The sequence below is a fragment of the Talaromyces amestolkiae genome, assembly GCF_001896365.1.
Source record: "Talaromyces amestolkiae strain CIB chromosome Unknown scaffold10.1, whole genome shotgun sequence".
In the NCBI taxonomy this organism is placed as follows: Eukaryota; Fungi; Ascomycota; class Eurotiomycetes; order Eurotiales; family Trichocomaceae; genus Talaromyces; species Talaromyces amestolkiae.
In genome coordinates, this window is record NW_024468046.1 from 1,165,702 (window position 1) to 1,181,696 (window position 15,995).

At 46.6% G+C, this 15,995-nt stretch overlaps 6 protein-coding genes across 6 annotated transcripts; 1 reads left to right on the forward strand and 5 right to left on the reverse strand.

The window, feature by feature from the left end:
• Nucleotides 1-1,917: 1,917 nt before the first annotated feature.
• On the reverse strand, nucleotides 1,918-2,889 carry BHQ10_005888 (uncharacterized protein; the record flags this gene model as incomplete). The annotated part of the gene is made up of 1 exon (XM_040878412.1): nucleotides 1,918-2,889. One exon carries the CDS (start codon nucleotides 2,887-2,889, stop codon nucleotides 1,918-1,920), a length of 972 nt encoding a protein of 323 aa, XP_040734392.1.
• Nucleotides 2,890-3,753: 864 nt separating this feature from the next.
• BHQ10_005889 (uncharacterized protein) lies at nucleotides 3,754-5,278 on the reverse strand (the record flags this gene model as incomplete). Its single annotated transcript, XM_040878413.1, has 3 exons — nucleotides 3,754-3,877; nucleotides 3,933-4,586; nucleotides 4,638-5,278. The coding sequence occupies 3 exons, from the start codon at nucleotides 5,276-5,278 to the stop codon at nucleotides 3,754-3,756; spliced, it is 1,419 nt and encodes a 472-aa protein (XP_040734393.1).
• A 616-nt stretch (nucleotides 5,279-5,894) lies between these two features.
• BHQ10_005890 (uncharacterized protein) lies at nucleotides 5,895-7,304 on the forward strand (the record flags this gene model as incomplete). Its single annotated transcript, XM_040878415.1, has 4 exons — nucleotides 5,895-6,589; nucleotides 6,647-6,706; nucleotides 6,761-7,118; nucleotides 7,170-7,304. 4 exons carry the CDS (start codon nucleotides 5,895-5,897, stop codon nucleotides 7,302-7,304), a joined length of 1,248 nt encoding a protein of 415 aa, XP_040734394.1.
• A 435-nt stretch (nucleotides 7,305-7,739) lies between these two features.
• On the reverse strand, nucleotides 7,740-9,947 carry BHQ10_005891 (uncharacterized protein; the record flags this gene model as incomplete). The annotated part of the gene is made up of 3 exons (XM_040878416.1): nucleotides 7,740-9,349; nucleotides 9,398-9,821; nucleotides 9,882-9,947. 3 exons carry the CDS (start codon nucleotides 9,945-9,947, stop codon nucleotides 7,740-7,742), a joined length of 2,100 nt encoding a protein of 699 aa, XP_040734395.1.
• Nucleotides 9,948-11,322: 1,375 nt separating this feature from the next.
• BHQ10_005892 (uncharacterized protein) lies at nucleotides 11,323-13,665 on the reverse strand (the record flags this gene model as incomplete). The annotated part of the gene is made up of 1 exon (XM_040878417.1): nucleotides 11,323-13,665. One exon carries the CDS (start codon nucleotides 13,663-13,665, stop codon nucleotides 11,323-11,325), a length of 2,343 nt encoding a protein of 780 aa, XP_040734396.1.
• Nucleotides 13,666-14,508: 843 nt separating this feature from the next.
• On the reverse strand, nucleotides 14,509-15,777 carry BHQ10_005893 (uncharacterized protein; the record flags this gene model as incomplete). The annotated part of the gene is made up of 3 exons (XM_040878418.1): nucleotides 14,509-14,546; nucleotides 14,600-15,165; nucleotides 15,215-15,777. The coding sequence occupies 3 exons, from the start codon at nucleotides 15,775-15,777 to the stop codon at nucleotides 14,509-14,511; spliced, it is 1,167 nt and encodes a 388-aa protein (XP_040734397.1).
• Between the last annotated feature and the right edge of the window lie 218 nt (nucleotides 15,778-15,995).

Here is a 15,995-nt window from a genome sequence, read left to right on the forward strand (position 1 = left end):
CGGAATGATATAAACCTTCTGCATCCATGAAGGCTGGCCATGAGGTACTGCATATGCTACCCAGCGCCTGTAGACGACTTCATCTTCAGCCGCTCTAAAAACAATGCCATCTTCTCGACGAAAGAACCACTTGGAGATCACCTCCGAAACGATTTCACGAAGCGAGGGGTCATCAGAGAACTTCCCCAGTTCCATACATATACGAGTCACAGATCTAGGAAATATAGCTCTATCGACCCACTCTCCACTAAGTTTGTAGCCGTACATGTGTCTCATCCAGCTGTTCTTGTAATTCAAGGAAAATGTAACGCACTTTGGGCCAAAGTCTTTTGCTACATGTCTACTCCAAATTCCTAGCGGGAACGCAGGATTCGGATTAGTTGAATCGTAGTAGTATCGAATACGCTCAATTTGTGGTATGTGAAATGTCGGATTATGATTTTCGACATAGTCTTTCAAGACCGAAAGATACCCTTTTATCCTGGATAGGTTAATGAACTTGGATCTATCTTGTCGAATATCATCGTTTGAGCCAAAATTGCGCGGCCCAACGTAGAATATATGCTCAGCAAGAATGAATGGCATGAGCCATGTTTCAGAATAGATTCGTTGACAAGTGCGCAATAGCTGTGTAGAGGAACTTCTCCGCGGTCTATAGTCATGACGCATTTCGAGCTCCACACTACTATCGTTAGCTTCGTAAAAGTAGTCTGAAGATTCATAGTCAGTCAGCGTATACTCGAAAATAATGATGCGCACCTCCGCCGGTAATCGTGAAAATAGAGGGCACTGGTTTTGCGACTGCGTTTCCAGCTCAAAGGACGTAGGCGGGGACGCAAGAGGAGGTTCTTGTCGTCGTTGAGGCCAGTTAGACATCTCAGCTGCCATAGTGTCTAGAATTCGGTCTCTCACTATAATGTAATGTTTCTGTGAACTGCCAGTCTCTTTTCTAGAGCTCAGCAGCACATCGAAGAGATTATATAGGGTATGAAGAGACATATCGTGCTAACCGTATCCGGAAAGTTAGGGCTAACTGTTTTGTTGCCCATTTGGGAAATCAAGGATTTCGTTCAATAATTGAGTCGTCGCGACTTGAAAATCTGTTATAATGTATGAAAGTAAGCTAGAAGAATATAGCATAGTACAATGGCATTCTTCTACAGGCTTTCGCAACAAAGAAGGACGTAGAATATAGATACGTGGACAGAAGATCCCATTGAACACTGATTGTTTCAGATATCGTTGAGCAGTAGAAATCCGAGACTAGACCTAAAGATTACAACCTGGAATCTTTGATATGTTTGTCTTATGATCCCACTTGCCACATTTAAAGATTGTCATTGACCTAATCATCACTCGAATACAAACAATGTACGAGTTTGCAACAAGCGTCAGATGTAAAGAGTCGAAATCTAGGAATCTCTGTTATCAAACTAGCCCACATCTTTGCAGTGACAAAGAATTTCGGAGCTCTAGGAGAGAGGAACGTTTCCATGAAGGACTCAATCTTAGAAAGTCATGAAACGACCCATAACGTTGGAGGAGAACAACAAATGTTAATGAGCTGTCGATGCTCTGAGGATAGCAGCAGGCATACAAAGCCAATAAATTTGATCAATCTTCAGGGCTCTTCAAATGAAAGATATTGCGTTAATCTTAGCAGAGCGTATTGCAAAACCGATCTTCAATTCGAGAACTAATATGCTTATCTAGAGTTCTGACGTGCCCCGGAAGTCCTTCTCTGACTCAATCGATTCATGACCCTGGCCGTGTACTATTGAACGAGTATCTTCAACGCTATTTGCTATCCATCTCATTTCTCCGGCTATAGCTGATGAAAATACATCCTTATAGTACTTCAATCCCAAAGGGGCGCTCCAAGGTGTCAAAGTCTCTCGGAAACACGAAGCGGTGATTTCATAGATCAAGGTCGGGACACTCATAACCATTGATGAAAGGGTCAAAGCCTGGCACAGGCTTGTAGGTAATCGTGTTGATCAGCATACGATAGTTCCTTTCAGTTCTGAATACTGGTTCTGGTCCCCAAAAATCACGTTCCTTTCTTGCATCGTCGGCCCGGGCTAGATACCTGAGTGATCTTTCAATTGTGACTGGCTTCAAAACTACCCCATCTTCTCGACGGAAGAACCAGTTTTTGGCGACAAAATTTGCAATCAAGGCTAACATGTATTTGTTGATCCACAGTGCGCGAAATTCCATTTCGATGATTTTGACTGCTGATGAAAATCTGACCTCGTTCACCCACTTGGCTTCAATAAATTTCGGGGAGTCCTTAGCGTAGTCTATTGTGATTGTGATGATTTTTGGTCGATGTTCTTGCAAACAGATGATATCATCAATAACTTGCGGATATAATCCCATTCCAAGTGCTTCACTGAGTTCTGCCGATCCCAGAAAGAGCTGAAATCCGTCAATTTGTGGGAGATATGATCCAAGCCGACGAGATTCAGCAAAGTCTTTCACTGACGAGAGATATACTGCGATAGTTTCCCACTCAAAATTAATTTGGGGTTCCTCCCAGCAAAGGTAATTAAAGTATCCATCGACGAGTCCATGCTTAGCAAAAGCGAAAGGCATGAACCATGTTTCTTGGAATATACGCTTACAAGTGCGTAGAAATTCCGTATCGGTGCGTCTGGAATGCTCGTGAATGCAATGGTGGAAATACAGCTTCTTCTTCTTTCCGTCAGCACTAAGCATAGTCCTTTCGTAATCGGTAAGCACGAAAGTGAAGATCATTTTGCGAATCTCAGGGAGGAGGACCCCAAATAAAGGTGATTGTAGTTGCGGTTGAAGATCCTTTAGGGCAAAGACGTCCTCCGGATCTGTCAGAGAAAGTAAATTGAACTTCTTGTTATTTTCGTACATGGCTGCTTTTAGCTTTGAAGCCCCTCTCAAGCTCAGTTTCTGTATGAAAAGTGCCCAAATACTCTCGAAATTCAAGTTATTCTTGGCTTGTGTAATAAGGTGACTTTTGAATCTGAAACGAGCCAGGCAGGTCTCTATGTAATGCAAAATTTGGTCATAGAACAATTTTTTCGATAATCAGTCCTAAGCAAATACACAGAAGGCCTTCCGATTTCTGAATTTGATTTCTGAATATTTGTATTCCCATGAAGATTGAGAGCACTTTCAAGGCGATACCCTGTCAAAGCTTAGAATCAATACTGACTGGAGTCCTTTTGAGATTCATAAAATATCTCACCTCCGGGGCTGATATGTAGTCTCTTACCATGAATATTACCCCTGTTGAAATATTTCGGTTCCTGTGTCAGGCTTCATGGGTGTTGAAACATGCAGCAAAACGACCAGTATGAGCCCAAAGTCGATCTGACTTGACTTGTCGAAAATTCGGTTGTAAGTATTCAGTGTAGTCACTGTGGCGCGTTAATGATCGTTATGTGGTGAGATTGAATTTTCTGTGATAGTAAGAACGAGAACAAATCCAGTCGATAATTCACTTCGCAGGCTCCAATCTCAGTTGAAACTCACGAGGACCGTGGTCAGAGTGATTGTCGAATGAGATTTCTTTAAAAAGCTGCGTTGAGCTTGACCTCGTAGTGGATTGAAAGGACTTTGACGGAGATGCGAAAATGGTACGTGATATAAAAGTGAGAACTAAGATTTCGCTTGAGTTAAAACCTAGCGTACATGGAATATGTCGAACAAAAGTTTTCAGTATATGATAATTCATCTAATCGTTATCCACGATTCTTGGGCGCGTTAAATTGCCTAAGCCTTCTTGTTTGGATTAACGAAATGCCTCTTCAGGGGCTCCCAGCTCTCGGCGTTGTAATCCTCTTGTACCTTCTCACAAGTCTTGAGGCCCCATTCCGACACACCTACCATAAGAGTACTAAACCCAGTATTAGCATCCCGAAAATATCCAATTCATATGCGCAAAGACATACCTTTCAAACATAAACGCCATACTCCCCTCACCCACCTTCTGCGGCTTCAGTTCCACATTACTTGCCTTTTCATGCGCATTCGCATCGGGGCCATGCGCACTCATGATATTATGCAAACTGGCGCCCGCAGGTCTAAACCCACCACCAATTTTCGCATCATAATCACCCGCAATCAAACCCATAAACTCGGACATGACATTCCTATGATACCAGGGCGGTCTAAACGTGTCTTCCGCCACAAGCCAGCGGGGAGGGAAAATGACAAAATCCGCAATAGCTGTTCCCGGGTGGTCGGATTGAGCGGTTAGGACGGTGAAGATTGACGGGTCGGGATGGTCGTAAGAGATTGAGCCGATGGTGTTAAAGCGGCCCAGGTCGTATTTGAAGGGGTAATAGTTTCCGTGCCAGGATACGACATCGAAGGGGGTGTGATTGAGTTTTGCGGAAAAGAGGTTGTTGTTGAATTTGCTAATAACGGTGTATTCTGTTGCTTCTCCTTCGTCGTCGTCGAAGGCTGCGACGGGCGCTTGGAAGTCGCGGGCATTGGCTAGACCGTTTGAGCCGATGGGTCCTAGTTCGGGCAGTTCGTAGTGACCTTGGTAGAGTTCGCAGATGTATCCTCTGACCGGACCGGAGGGGAGTTTCACCCGGTATCTATCCGTCAGTCAGTACCATCAACCATACAGGGAGTTCAGAAAAACATACTTGACACCCCTCGGAATAACACAAATCTCATTTGGCCTCACAACAAACTTCCCCAACTCCGTCTGAATATCTAGAACACCATGCTGAGGCACAATTAAGAAATCGCCATCAGCCGAATAGAACACTTCGTTCCCCATATCCTTCCCAGCGGCATACAGCAATATGCCCAACCCGGACTTCATCGTTGGATCACCGGCGCCGGCGACAAGATGTAATCCATGAACCCAATCAACCTTCTCGTCAAGATCAAACGGGTTCCAGCGTAATTGGTTGGGAATGTGATGTAATTTATTCTGCACGTCATTGGCATTACTGAGCGATGTGTGATATGTATCCTCAGCGATGGGCTGGTAGTTTGCGTGCGCTGCAGAAGGAAGGATGCGATAAAGCCATGTTTGTTTGTTCTCGTGTCGCGGGGCAGTAAATGCTGTGCCCGAAAGCTTTTCGGCGTAGAGGCCGAAGGGTGGTTTTTGAGGTGAGTTTTGGGCGGTGGGAAGGGCGCCTTTCACGGCCTCGGATCTGCCATAGTCAATACAAGCATTCTTTATTGCGTTGTTAGGATGGACGAAGTACTCATGGTAGGAGTTGAAGCCATTCAAGTAGCTGTACGGATCGGGGGTAGAGAACTGAGTGACGGGCATATTCAATATGTCGCTTTTAAGTTATACAATATCTAGTGGTTGTACAGAAAGTAGACGTGATCAAAACAAATACGATAGTTGAAAGCAACAGTAGTATTATCTATACCCCTCAACAATCTGAGTCGTTACATTTTGACTGGCACGTGAAACGGGATACGTCAATTTCATTCCATCTTCCCCGGATTCAAAGCTCGGAATGAGCGGAACGCGGAATACTCCCCGCACTGGCCAAAATAGCCGGCAGTTGCCGGTGCTGGGTGTTCTGATTGGTCGATCTGTGTGATGCCCGGAGAGAAGCGAAATGCCTGAACTATCCGCGCTGGCCTTGTTTAGCCGTCTACAGTATCAAGTCAGAGGGCGTGGATGAGTTGCACGAAACCAGTTCTTGGGTATGGAGGGATGTTGGCGGATGGCGATGGGGTGGATATAATGATGAATTATCCGTGGGATGTGTCCGGTGATGAGGATATTATTTAGTAGTCATACTTTCAAGATTGAGAAGATATAAGATACAACTACATTGAATCACACATCCAAGTCAACCAGCAGGACAATCAAACTTGAATTTAATACTTAAGAACAAACCATCCAAATCCAGTGCTGAAAAGGAAACAAAATGGCACCATCAGCCATCTCAGACCTCCAATCCGACAATCTACCCACAACCCAATCCGCCCTCTCCTCCTACCGCGGCTATGACCATGTACATTGGTACGTCGGCAATGCCAAACAAGCTGCAACCTTCTACATCACGCGCATGGGCTTCTCGCGCGTCGCCTACCGCGGTCTCGAAACTGGTTCCCGCAGCATCTGCTCACACGTCGTGCGCAACGGAGGTATAACTTTTGTACTCACTTCGCCGCTTCGATCACCCTACAACAGCGAGAAGCTTGACCGACTCTTTCCCAGCGCAGAAGAGCAGGAGCATCTGAAAGAGATTCATGAGCATTTGGCGCGACATGGTGATGCGGTTAAAGATGTTGCGTTTGAGGTTGATTCCGTCGATGATGTGTTCACTGCAGCTGTGGGAAATGGCGCCGTTGCGGTTTCGCAACCCAAGACAATTGAGGATGAGAACGGGCAGGTCAGGGTTGCTACTATTCGGACGTATGGAGATACGACGCATACTTTGATTCAGCGTCGAGGGGTCGCAAAGCCCTATTCAGGAGTTTTCTTGCCTGGGTACAGGGATGAGACAACTTCCGGTGGCAGTGACCCTATTACCGCTTTCCTGCCAAAGGTTGATTTGAGGAGGATCGATCATTGCGTTGGAAATCAGGATTGGGATGAGATGGAGAAGGTTTGCGAGTAGTAAGTTGAAAGCCTCGTCTCTTTGACATCTTCAAATGTATACTGATAGGATTACAGCTACGAAAAAGTACTCGGATTCCACCGTTTTTGGTCCGTAGACGACAAAGACATCTGCACGTAGGTTTCTCTCTTCTCTACCATCGAATAAAAACATGCTGATCCACAAAATAGAGACTACTCCGCCTTAAAATCAATCGTCATGTCCTCCCCGAACGACATCGTCAAAATGCCCATTAACGAACCCGCCCATGGTAAAAAGCAGTCCCAAATCGAAGAATACGTTGACTTCTACGACGGCGCTGGCGTACAACACATCGCCCTGCTGACAGATGACATAATCAGCGCAATCACGAACCTGAAAGCTCGTGGAGTGGAGTTTATCAAGGTGCCACCGACGTATTACGATAATATGTGGATGCGTCTCAAGAGAGCAGGCATGATGCCCAAGGAGGCGTGGGAGGACATTAAGAGGTTGGATATTTTGATTGATTTTGATGAGGGGGGTTATTTGTTGCAGCTTTTTACAAAGGTATGTCTTTACTGCACTACTTCTGGTGGACGTTTTTCTGATGATAGGTAGCATCTCATGGATCGGCCGACTGTTTTCATTGAGATTATCCAGCGCAATAACTTCTCTGGATTTGGTGCGGGTAATTTCAAGTCATTGTTCGAAGCTATTGAGCGCGAGCAGGCTCTCAGAGGGAATCTGATTTAATATATTTGTTTATCACGCGCGATGGCCTTCAAATGTTTCTTTAGATGACTAGGTGTATATATCTTGCTGCTTGTTTCAAAAGTAATCAATATTTCTACTCGGACCTTTATATCACCCCCCAAAGATTGAACAAGAAAAAATAACGACGACCGAACCACTCCAGTTAACGATTGTAAAAAGACGGGTATATCAAAGTAAAAGAGAAAGGTATCATCCAAAGCTTCATCAATGCCAGTCATTGCGGTGCAAAAGATTCCAGCTCTTGCCGTCCAAATGGTCGTAAATAAAACACGGAAAAAACGATAGACAAAGTCTATTCCAATGTAAATGTCAAAATATTATTACATGATACAAGATTGTGTGAATATTTTCATCAAGTAACATGTCCGACCCGCGCGACTATTATCAACTCAAGTCAAAAGGTTCGAGAAGTACTTAATTGGCACTCCCATAATATGACAAGGGGTCATATTCATCGTCATCTTCTTCATCGTGCGCCGGATGCCGCTGTTGGAATTGAGCGAGCGGGCCGCGGCTGCGTCCGAACCCATTAGAAGGAGTTGTAGTTGCCGCTCGAATCATCCCTGGATGAGGATTGAAATTGGCATTGTGAGGCGGTGCCGTGGTGGAAGGTCGCGGAATTGGTTGCGAACCTGTAGTGATTGGTAACTGGCTGCGAGCAGAGGTATTGGTATCGTTTGTGGAAGATGCTAAAGGATTGAATGCAACATAGCCACCTTGATTCGGCGGACGAGGCGAAGCAGTGCGGTCAGCTGGAGTGAGACTGCGATTGACTGGATCCATTGATGAGGGATTGGGGAGGGGTGACGTGAATGCACGACTGGGAGGTGGTGGGTTGAACGCCGGAGACTCTGAACGCATGTCCCGCAGATTTGACTGAGGAGTGTGTTGTCGATCAAATGGTTTATATGCTGGTGACTCCGAGCGCATACCGCGCACGTTGTTTTGAGGAGTTCCTTGTCGGTCGAATGGCGGGKTTATACCGGGAGCATACGGTCGTTCATTTGACATGTTTGTTGCAGGGGAATATGAGCGCTCAGGCGGGAAATTTCGACCAAAACCCGGTGTTTGACGGCCCATCATCTGCGGCGGTGGCGTTTGCGAATAGCCTGGACCAGGTGTGGGTCTACCCATGCCATCCACTGGCATCGGACCTGGCCCACCAGCTCTACTCTGTGCAGTCGGTGGTCGGTTGATTGCTGGGGAATAAGGTCTTCCCTGATTAGGATTAAAAGGCCCGGGAGGCACAGGAGGCATGTCTGGCTGTGCATAATGATTGCTGTCAAGCGGGCTGTATCCCATGGGAGCTGCGTCCCCTGTGAGTGATGCCGAGTCCCCATAAGCCGAGTTTTGGGTATTTGTCTTGGTAAGCCATCCGCCATCAGAAAGGTCTGGCAACTTCGGCTGCGGGTAGGATTCGTCCTCGTGCGGCGTGTCAAACTGTCCAGGTTCTGAAGTGTACGGCGGCAGAGTGCTCTGAGTTGGCTGACGAGACAAAGGCGCAACAGTAACGATTGGCTTTTTGTCCTCTGGATATTCGGAAACAGAAGGCAGCGTCGGTGCTGCTCTGATGGGCTTCAGCTCTTCTCCCACGCTCAACGGCATTGTTGGGGTTCGCTCGTTCAATTGCAAACCACCTTTAGCCAGAGCTGTGGCCGTCTTCTTCCGCACGATACGTTCCAAACGAGTATTAATCTTGCGCCGACAGTATTGCTTGAGGGAGCCGTCCGCTGTAGGAATATGATGCCACAAAAAAATCAGGTAAAGAATGACGGAAAAAGCTAAGCTCAGAAACGCAATGACCCAGACAACAAGTGTGAATAACATGCCAAATAAAATGACAGCTTGCTGATAGTTCTTCTCGGCCAATGCTTTGATGTTGAGAAAGAATTGCACGACGGGGGATGTACCGTCAGGTGCTGCGTTGTGTCCGGTAGGAATGAGGTCCAATTCCATGACGGAATACAGTGTAATGGCATTGATAACTTGGCGAGGACCGTCGGCGAGCAGGATACGTAGCCAGGCTATTTATGTCAGATACCAGACGATCAAAATGGTTGTAAGCAACTCACCTTCGAACGAAAAGTAGGAAAACAGGGCGATATAATCAGCGCCCTTTTTACTCTTCGTCAATTCAGCGAATACCAAAAAGCGCCTGTAACCTTTGTGTTTGCCAATTCGCACACTTTGCACTCGAACAGCGAGCGGATCTAGATAACACTCAGCAATACCGCTCGTTCGCATGACGCGAATTGCACGAATCCATCGGTAAATGAGCAGCAGGAAGGAGGCGATGATAGCGCCCGCGAATATCCATCGTGAAATGCTAATTGGAATCTTGGGTTTGATCTGACTAGACCATTTGTTGAAGGCCAGTAAATTGATGGCTGTGAATGTGTCAACGCCGTAGACCGCGATGGAAATGGCGCCAAAGACCCAGACCATGAAGTAAGAGAAGCCGGTGAAACAGGAGCTGCTTTTGAAGTCATTGAGATTCTTACTAAATTAGTGATACTCTACTTATAAAGTCGTGCGACTTCAGGGCCAAGTACTCACGATGTAATCCCATGTCTGCTCCAGCTTCATCTGACCGATCTTCTCCCGATCTCCACAGCAAGGCATTTTGTCTGGACCGGCCAGATAGGGCTAAAAAGCCAAAAAACGAAAATGACGATGAAAATGATGGTTTTGTTGCCTCTTTAGAAAAGACGTAGAGTAGCTTGCTCCCGGACCTGCCGCGAACAAACCACGTCGTCAATGAGCGAAAGAGCGGATGGGCGCGATTCTTTGAATGAAAGCGCCGAAAAGAACAAGACAATGATTGCTATCACGATGACATTTCTTTGTATTTCTCTAACCCCAATCTTCAACCACACCCCTTGAGCCAAGCCAGATGTAAATTGGCTTCTACTGAGTCCCGTTTTCCGTCAACGTTCGAATGGCGGGKTGGCAAGACGACACATGAGTTGATATTGTTGAATCCGTCGATGCTGACAATAAGAATAGAGTCCGAATTGATGACTGAACAGCGACAGTCAATTCATGTGTCGGGGTGTATTTGACGCTGCAGTATGTAGCAGGAGGGGGTTGGCGGTTTCAGAATGTTGTGAGACGGTCGGGACGCAGGGAGGTAATGGACACAGGTATGTATGCCGATCAACACGAATCACGGCGGTAGAGAGCGAGAGAGCGAGAGAGAGAGCGACAGAGCACAGAGCACAGAGCAACGATTGAGCGAGTGTAATAGATGATGGTGCTGTGAGTGAATGAATGGATGGTTGACGAAGAGGAAGGAAAGAAGGGGCGGCAAGAGAGCTGCCGAGACGGGGAGAAAGCCCGCTGGGGACGGTGATTGGTGTTCCTGGTACACTTGTTAGTCTCACGCTAGTTACATAGTATGTAGTTACTAGTTGTTAGCAGATAAGAATTAGTACAGAGTAAGAATACAAAGCACATGGGCACCAGAGCACACATTTCTGAAGAACACCAATAATTCGTCACGATTCGGTAGGTCTGTTTCAGAATGGAGATTGTTTCACTCGAATACTACAGAGCATTTCACGACGTACATAATTGATCGTGGTAATCAACAATAAAGATAATCAACCCCGTGCCAAGCCAAATATATTATGGGGCGTTTCCATACAAAAAAGAGGGCTACATCGCAAGTTGAACCGCGGATAATAGGGTATCCACCCGCCCATCCAATTTCCACCGTATCACCTATATTGTTCTCATTTATAGGCGCATTACGGAACATTAGACTAAATAGTCGCAATATACATAGTACTACGCACTCAAAGACACGGAAGACAATTCGAAAATTGCACATCAATCAGAGACTCAGCCTGGCGCCCACAATCGAACTGTTGAACGGTAGAAATTGAAGCTATCCCCAAATGAGACGAATAGCCCCAATGCGCCGCCTACCTAATAAACTTGTATTCTAAGAAGAATATAAACAATTCGGATAATTACCCTCCTATCAGACTCAAGCTTACCCTCGATGTGCTCGTCGCAACCCGCGTGATTGCCCGCGGAAGGGATTTCCTGACCTCGAGCCGCCTTGTTGCGCCTCTAAATTCGAGATACGAATATCACGGTCTCGAATTGTTCTCTCCGCACGCGTAAGTTCATTTCTCAATCGCACCAATTCATCAGAATCAGCGCGAAAGGAGGGTGTCGTAGATGGTGACTGATGAGCAGGAGACATGGTTACTGCGGCGTTTAACCGTCTCTCCAGCCGGTTGATAGTCTCCTGGAGAATCTTGGTCTCCTCTTCAAGTACCGTATTCCGCGCTTGCGACTTTTCAAGCCGACGCCTTATTTGTCCTATTTCATTGTTTTTCCGCGGATCGTGGATTGTTTGCGTACTGTCCTTCAGAGTCGCGTCTAATTCAACGAGGCGCTTCTCTAGCAATTTGTTGCTCTCCTTGTAGGCATCAGCAGCCCGTGCCGCATCCTTCCACCTCATGGTTAAATTGAATCTGTTCTTTTGTCTGACATGGCGCGCGTTTCGCAATTGAACTTCTCTCCCTCTGACTACCATCCTCGTCTTCTCCTCACGAGCCAACGTATGCTCAAGCTCAATTTGTAAAGCGTGCGCCCTCTCTTCAGCTGCTTTTATTATTTCAGCTGAGTGAGCCTCCTGTGTACTCAGTCTGCCTTGGAGGTGTTGAACATGTGCCGCCATGGCGGTGTTTCTTGACCTAAGCTCAGTCTCGGCAGCTGCTCTCGCCCGGTCAAGGGCGCTCTGCTGCTCGGAAACTTCCTGAAAATTTTGCTGAAGCTCTGCATTCTGCTGTTCCAATCTCTCTACATCCTTGCGGAGAGCAGATCTTTCGATGACAGCGATTCTCCTCGCCGTCTCAGCTGCAGTGGCTCTTGCTTCAGCAGATGCTCTTGATTGTCGAACTACCTCCAGGTCCCGATTTAGTTTGTCTCTCTGCTGTTGGAGATTGGCGTTCTCGTTATTTGCCGAGACCAGTCGCGCGTTGAGCGCCTCCAGACTCGCCGTATGGGCTTGCACATCAGCACTCGTCCTTAGTCTGCTGAGCTCAGTCCGCAAGTTCGTATTTAGTCTGCGGAGGTCTATGTTTTCTCTCTTGTATGCATCAAGTCGTTGAGCTCGATCCGTCAGATTAGCCTGGAGGCTATCGGCTTTACCAGTAACATGTCGATATTGATTCATAAGTGTCATATTCCGCGCGATGATACTACGGATAACCTTCAAGTTTGTGACCATAAATTCCTTATAGGCGTCTGTCCTGCTCGACCACTTTCTCAGGTGTCCCTCAAATTCGTGTGTTATCGCGTTCTTGCATAGTGTCTCTTCAATGGCGTGCTCGACTTGCCTTAGCCGCTGGGACTTGTCCTCCCAGATCCAGTTGAAGCCAAGGAATATTATGATAAACATGACAGTGCCAGTAAGAGCTGGGTAGTGATGCATTTCATCGAGCACGTGCTGATTGTTGTACCAGTGTGCAAATCTTGCAGAACAGGATTGTAGAGAACGTCGTGTCAGATCAATTATCTTCCAGTCATACCCCGGCACATTTGGGTCTCCAAAGTGCCATGTTAAAACAGGGCCGTGGCGAGGGTTCCCCAAGGATACATTGCACAGCTCTGTCGTATTGAACTGATATCTTGGGCGAGCAGGAACTAAAAGATTTGCAGCCCACATTGCCAGTAGAATATCACCGAGGATCAGTCCTGTGGAGGTGATGGTAAGCCATAATGGATGGTTTGGAAGAACCCGGTATAGGCACCATTCAAGAAGCGACTCGCCGGTGGCGTATATATACCGGAAAATCCTAAAGGTGTTGCTGAATATAGTACCAATGAAGGTCCCCGCAGATCGAAACCATTGCAGGTATGGTACATTCCAAGAAGGAAGATGGCAAAGAATCATCAAACCGCACATCATGGACAGACCGATAAAACAACATATAAAGACCATGTAGATATGATGAATAGTCGCAAAGAGTGGAGCTATATAGTCCCAGTCGTCATCCATGTGGTTCTCTACGAGCTCGAACGCCGTGATGGGGTACCAATAGAGGGCCGCCATCTGATATTCGCCGGCCTCTATCATTGGCATTCTCGAGAATGCATTGAGGAACTGAAAGACGCAGTAGAAGACTGTCCCGTAGATAATATAGGCCATGACCTGAAACGAGAACAGGTCGGGCCTTGCGAAGATGGGGTGGAAGAGTGTGTCGAGAGAGAAACAGGTTGATTCTTCCAGCAGCAAAGATATGAGAATTTGGATTGATGCGCCGATTGCGACCTCATTCAGAAATGGTACAAAGCGTGCGAAGAAATGTTCCATGGTGCCCATTGTGTCACGAATTCCACGCCTGCAAAGAAATATTAGAAAGATCTGATGCAATATGAAGCTTTGAAGAAGTGATATTGTCGTTGACGTAGATGATACTGGTTCTTGTGATTAAAATTATGCTCAAGATTAAGAATTAATACCGCATAAATTTTCCATGATGAAGGGGGAAATCTAGAGAGAAAAAGAGGCGATAAGAAGGAAAGAGGAAAGAGCTGGAGCAGGGTGAGGAAGCCCTAAAAGACAACCAGCAGAAAGTAAACCTTCAGGAATTAACGGATGTGCCCGATGTAGACATGAATCGGCGAACATGAATGCTCGAATACAAAGACACTGTGGGAATCAGCCATAATTGTTGTTTGATTGATTCATTGTCAACTCCAAACTGTCAATTGATAAGAAACCTGGTTTGTTTGTAGGGCGCGCTTTGTTGCCCTAAATGGACATGCTCCCAAAGTGAGAAGGAAACATTCAGGGCAAGTTCAGAACCCTAGCAAAATCTAGGCATCATATGAGTAGTTACTTGACGATGGCTCGAATGCTACTCCGCTTGAAACATTCACACATAATTATGTAGTGTTGATTCGATATTCTGGTCTAAATGAAGATATTTCCCAAGCCAAGCGCTTTATTGACGTTTGGAAAGATTACAAGCCAATGTGGAAACAGGCATAGAAGATAGAAATTGTATATGTGTAGTATATCATTCGTCTATCATCATGAATTGGTTCACGAGGACTCACTAAACGCCGTATTCGTGCATGGCACAACAGCAGTACAGTAGCTCACTGAAACAGGAAAGAAATGTGGTAAAGTCCGCTCATATTACATTCGTAAAGTCAGTCATTAATAATCAAGAGTTTGTACAATAGCATCGTGGATTTCTGTTACTTGTTAGTGAATAACGCTCCCAATAAGGCAGAAAATGGATACTCACTCGCAACATCAGGCATGATAAAGCTTTCAAATGCCAGCCCAGTGTGTGTAGTCAAGCCAGCGACTCGCTTGACGGGCGCTTCCAACCGGAGAAAGGCGCCTTCTTGGATTGTCGCTGCAACCTCAGCTCCGACTCCGTAATTGACCATGCTCTCGTGGACTACAATGGCTCGTCCCGTTCGTTTGACGCTGTCCAAGACTGTCTGGCGATCCCATGGGTATATGGTTCGCAAGTCAATCAATTCGATGTTCACACCTTTTCGGGCTTGCTCCACTGCGGATATGGCTTGGGAGCATAGATAGAGCGGCTGTCCGTAGGAAATGATGGTCAGGTCAGAACCTGGTTTCACAATATCTGCTTTGCTGAGCGGCAGGGTATATGACTCGGTAGGAACGTGCTCGACAGCTGCGCGGTACAAGATCTTAGGCTCCATGAAGATTACTGGGTCGTTGCATTCCAGGATCGCCGATAGCAAGAGTCCCTTCGCCTGTGTGGGGGAACGTGGCATCACCACGCGCACACCGGGAATGTGGGAAAACAGCGACTCGGGAGATTGAGTATGATAACTATGACTGTTAGCACGGATAATGAAGTCGTTGGAATAAAATAACGTACAGTGCGCCATGTCCAACTGCGCCACAAGGCATTCGAAACACCAACCCTCCAGCATCAGCCCCAGTGGCTCCCTCGCGATATCTAAACTTGGCTGCCTCATTCACAATCTGATCAAAAGCAGGGTAGACGTAATCAGCGAATTGAATTTCAGCCACAGGCTTCAAGCCTTGAGCAGCAGCACCGATCGCAAACCCAGCAATTCCTTGTTCTGTCAGCGGAGTATTGAATACTCGGTGTTGGCCAAACTCCATTTGTAGATCCATCGAACAGCGAAATACACCGCCAAAAGCCACGTCTTCGCCAAAGAGGATGACTTTGTCGGAGGCCGACATGGCCGTACGAAGCGCCGAATTGATGGCTTGGTAGAGGTTCATTCGCTTTGTGTTGGCGGACTGGGGTAGCTCCTGTGAGTTCGATATCGACGATGGTGCATGGTGTAGTAGAGGAGTGGCTTTGTAGTCGATGGGTACATTCAGACGCGCAGACGATGTTGCAGAGGAGTAGAGTCGATGGCCAGGATTCCATGAGCGAGCAAGACGCCAACCAGCACGTGGAATGCTCATGTTTGCTAGATGACAATTCACAGTAGACAGTGTCGTCAACTAGTAACCATAAAACAAGTGCAAGATTATGAGTTTGTGAGTATATAAGTTTGTAGTAAAGAAAAAGAAAGAAGTTGTGTCAGGTCAGCGTTGATGTCGTTAATGTCGAACAGAAAACGGCGACGTGAGCCGCTGATAACCGAGCACAAACATCTCGAGTGGGGGTTGACACCTGAGCA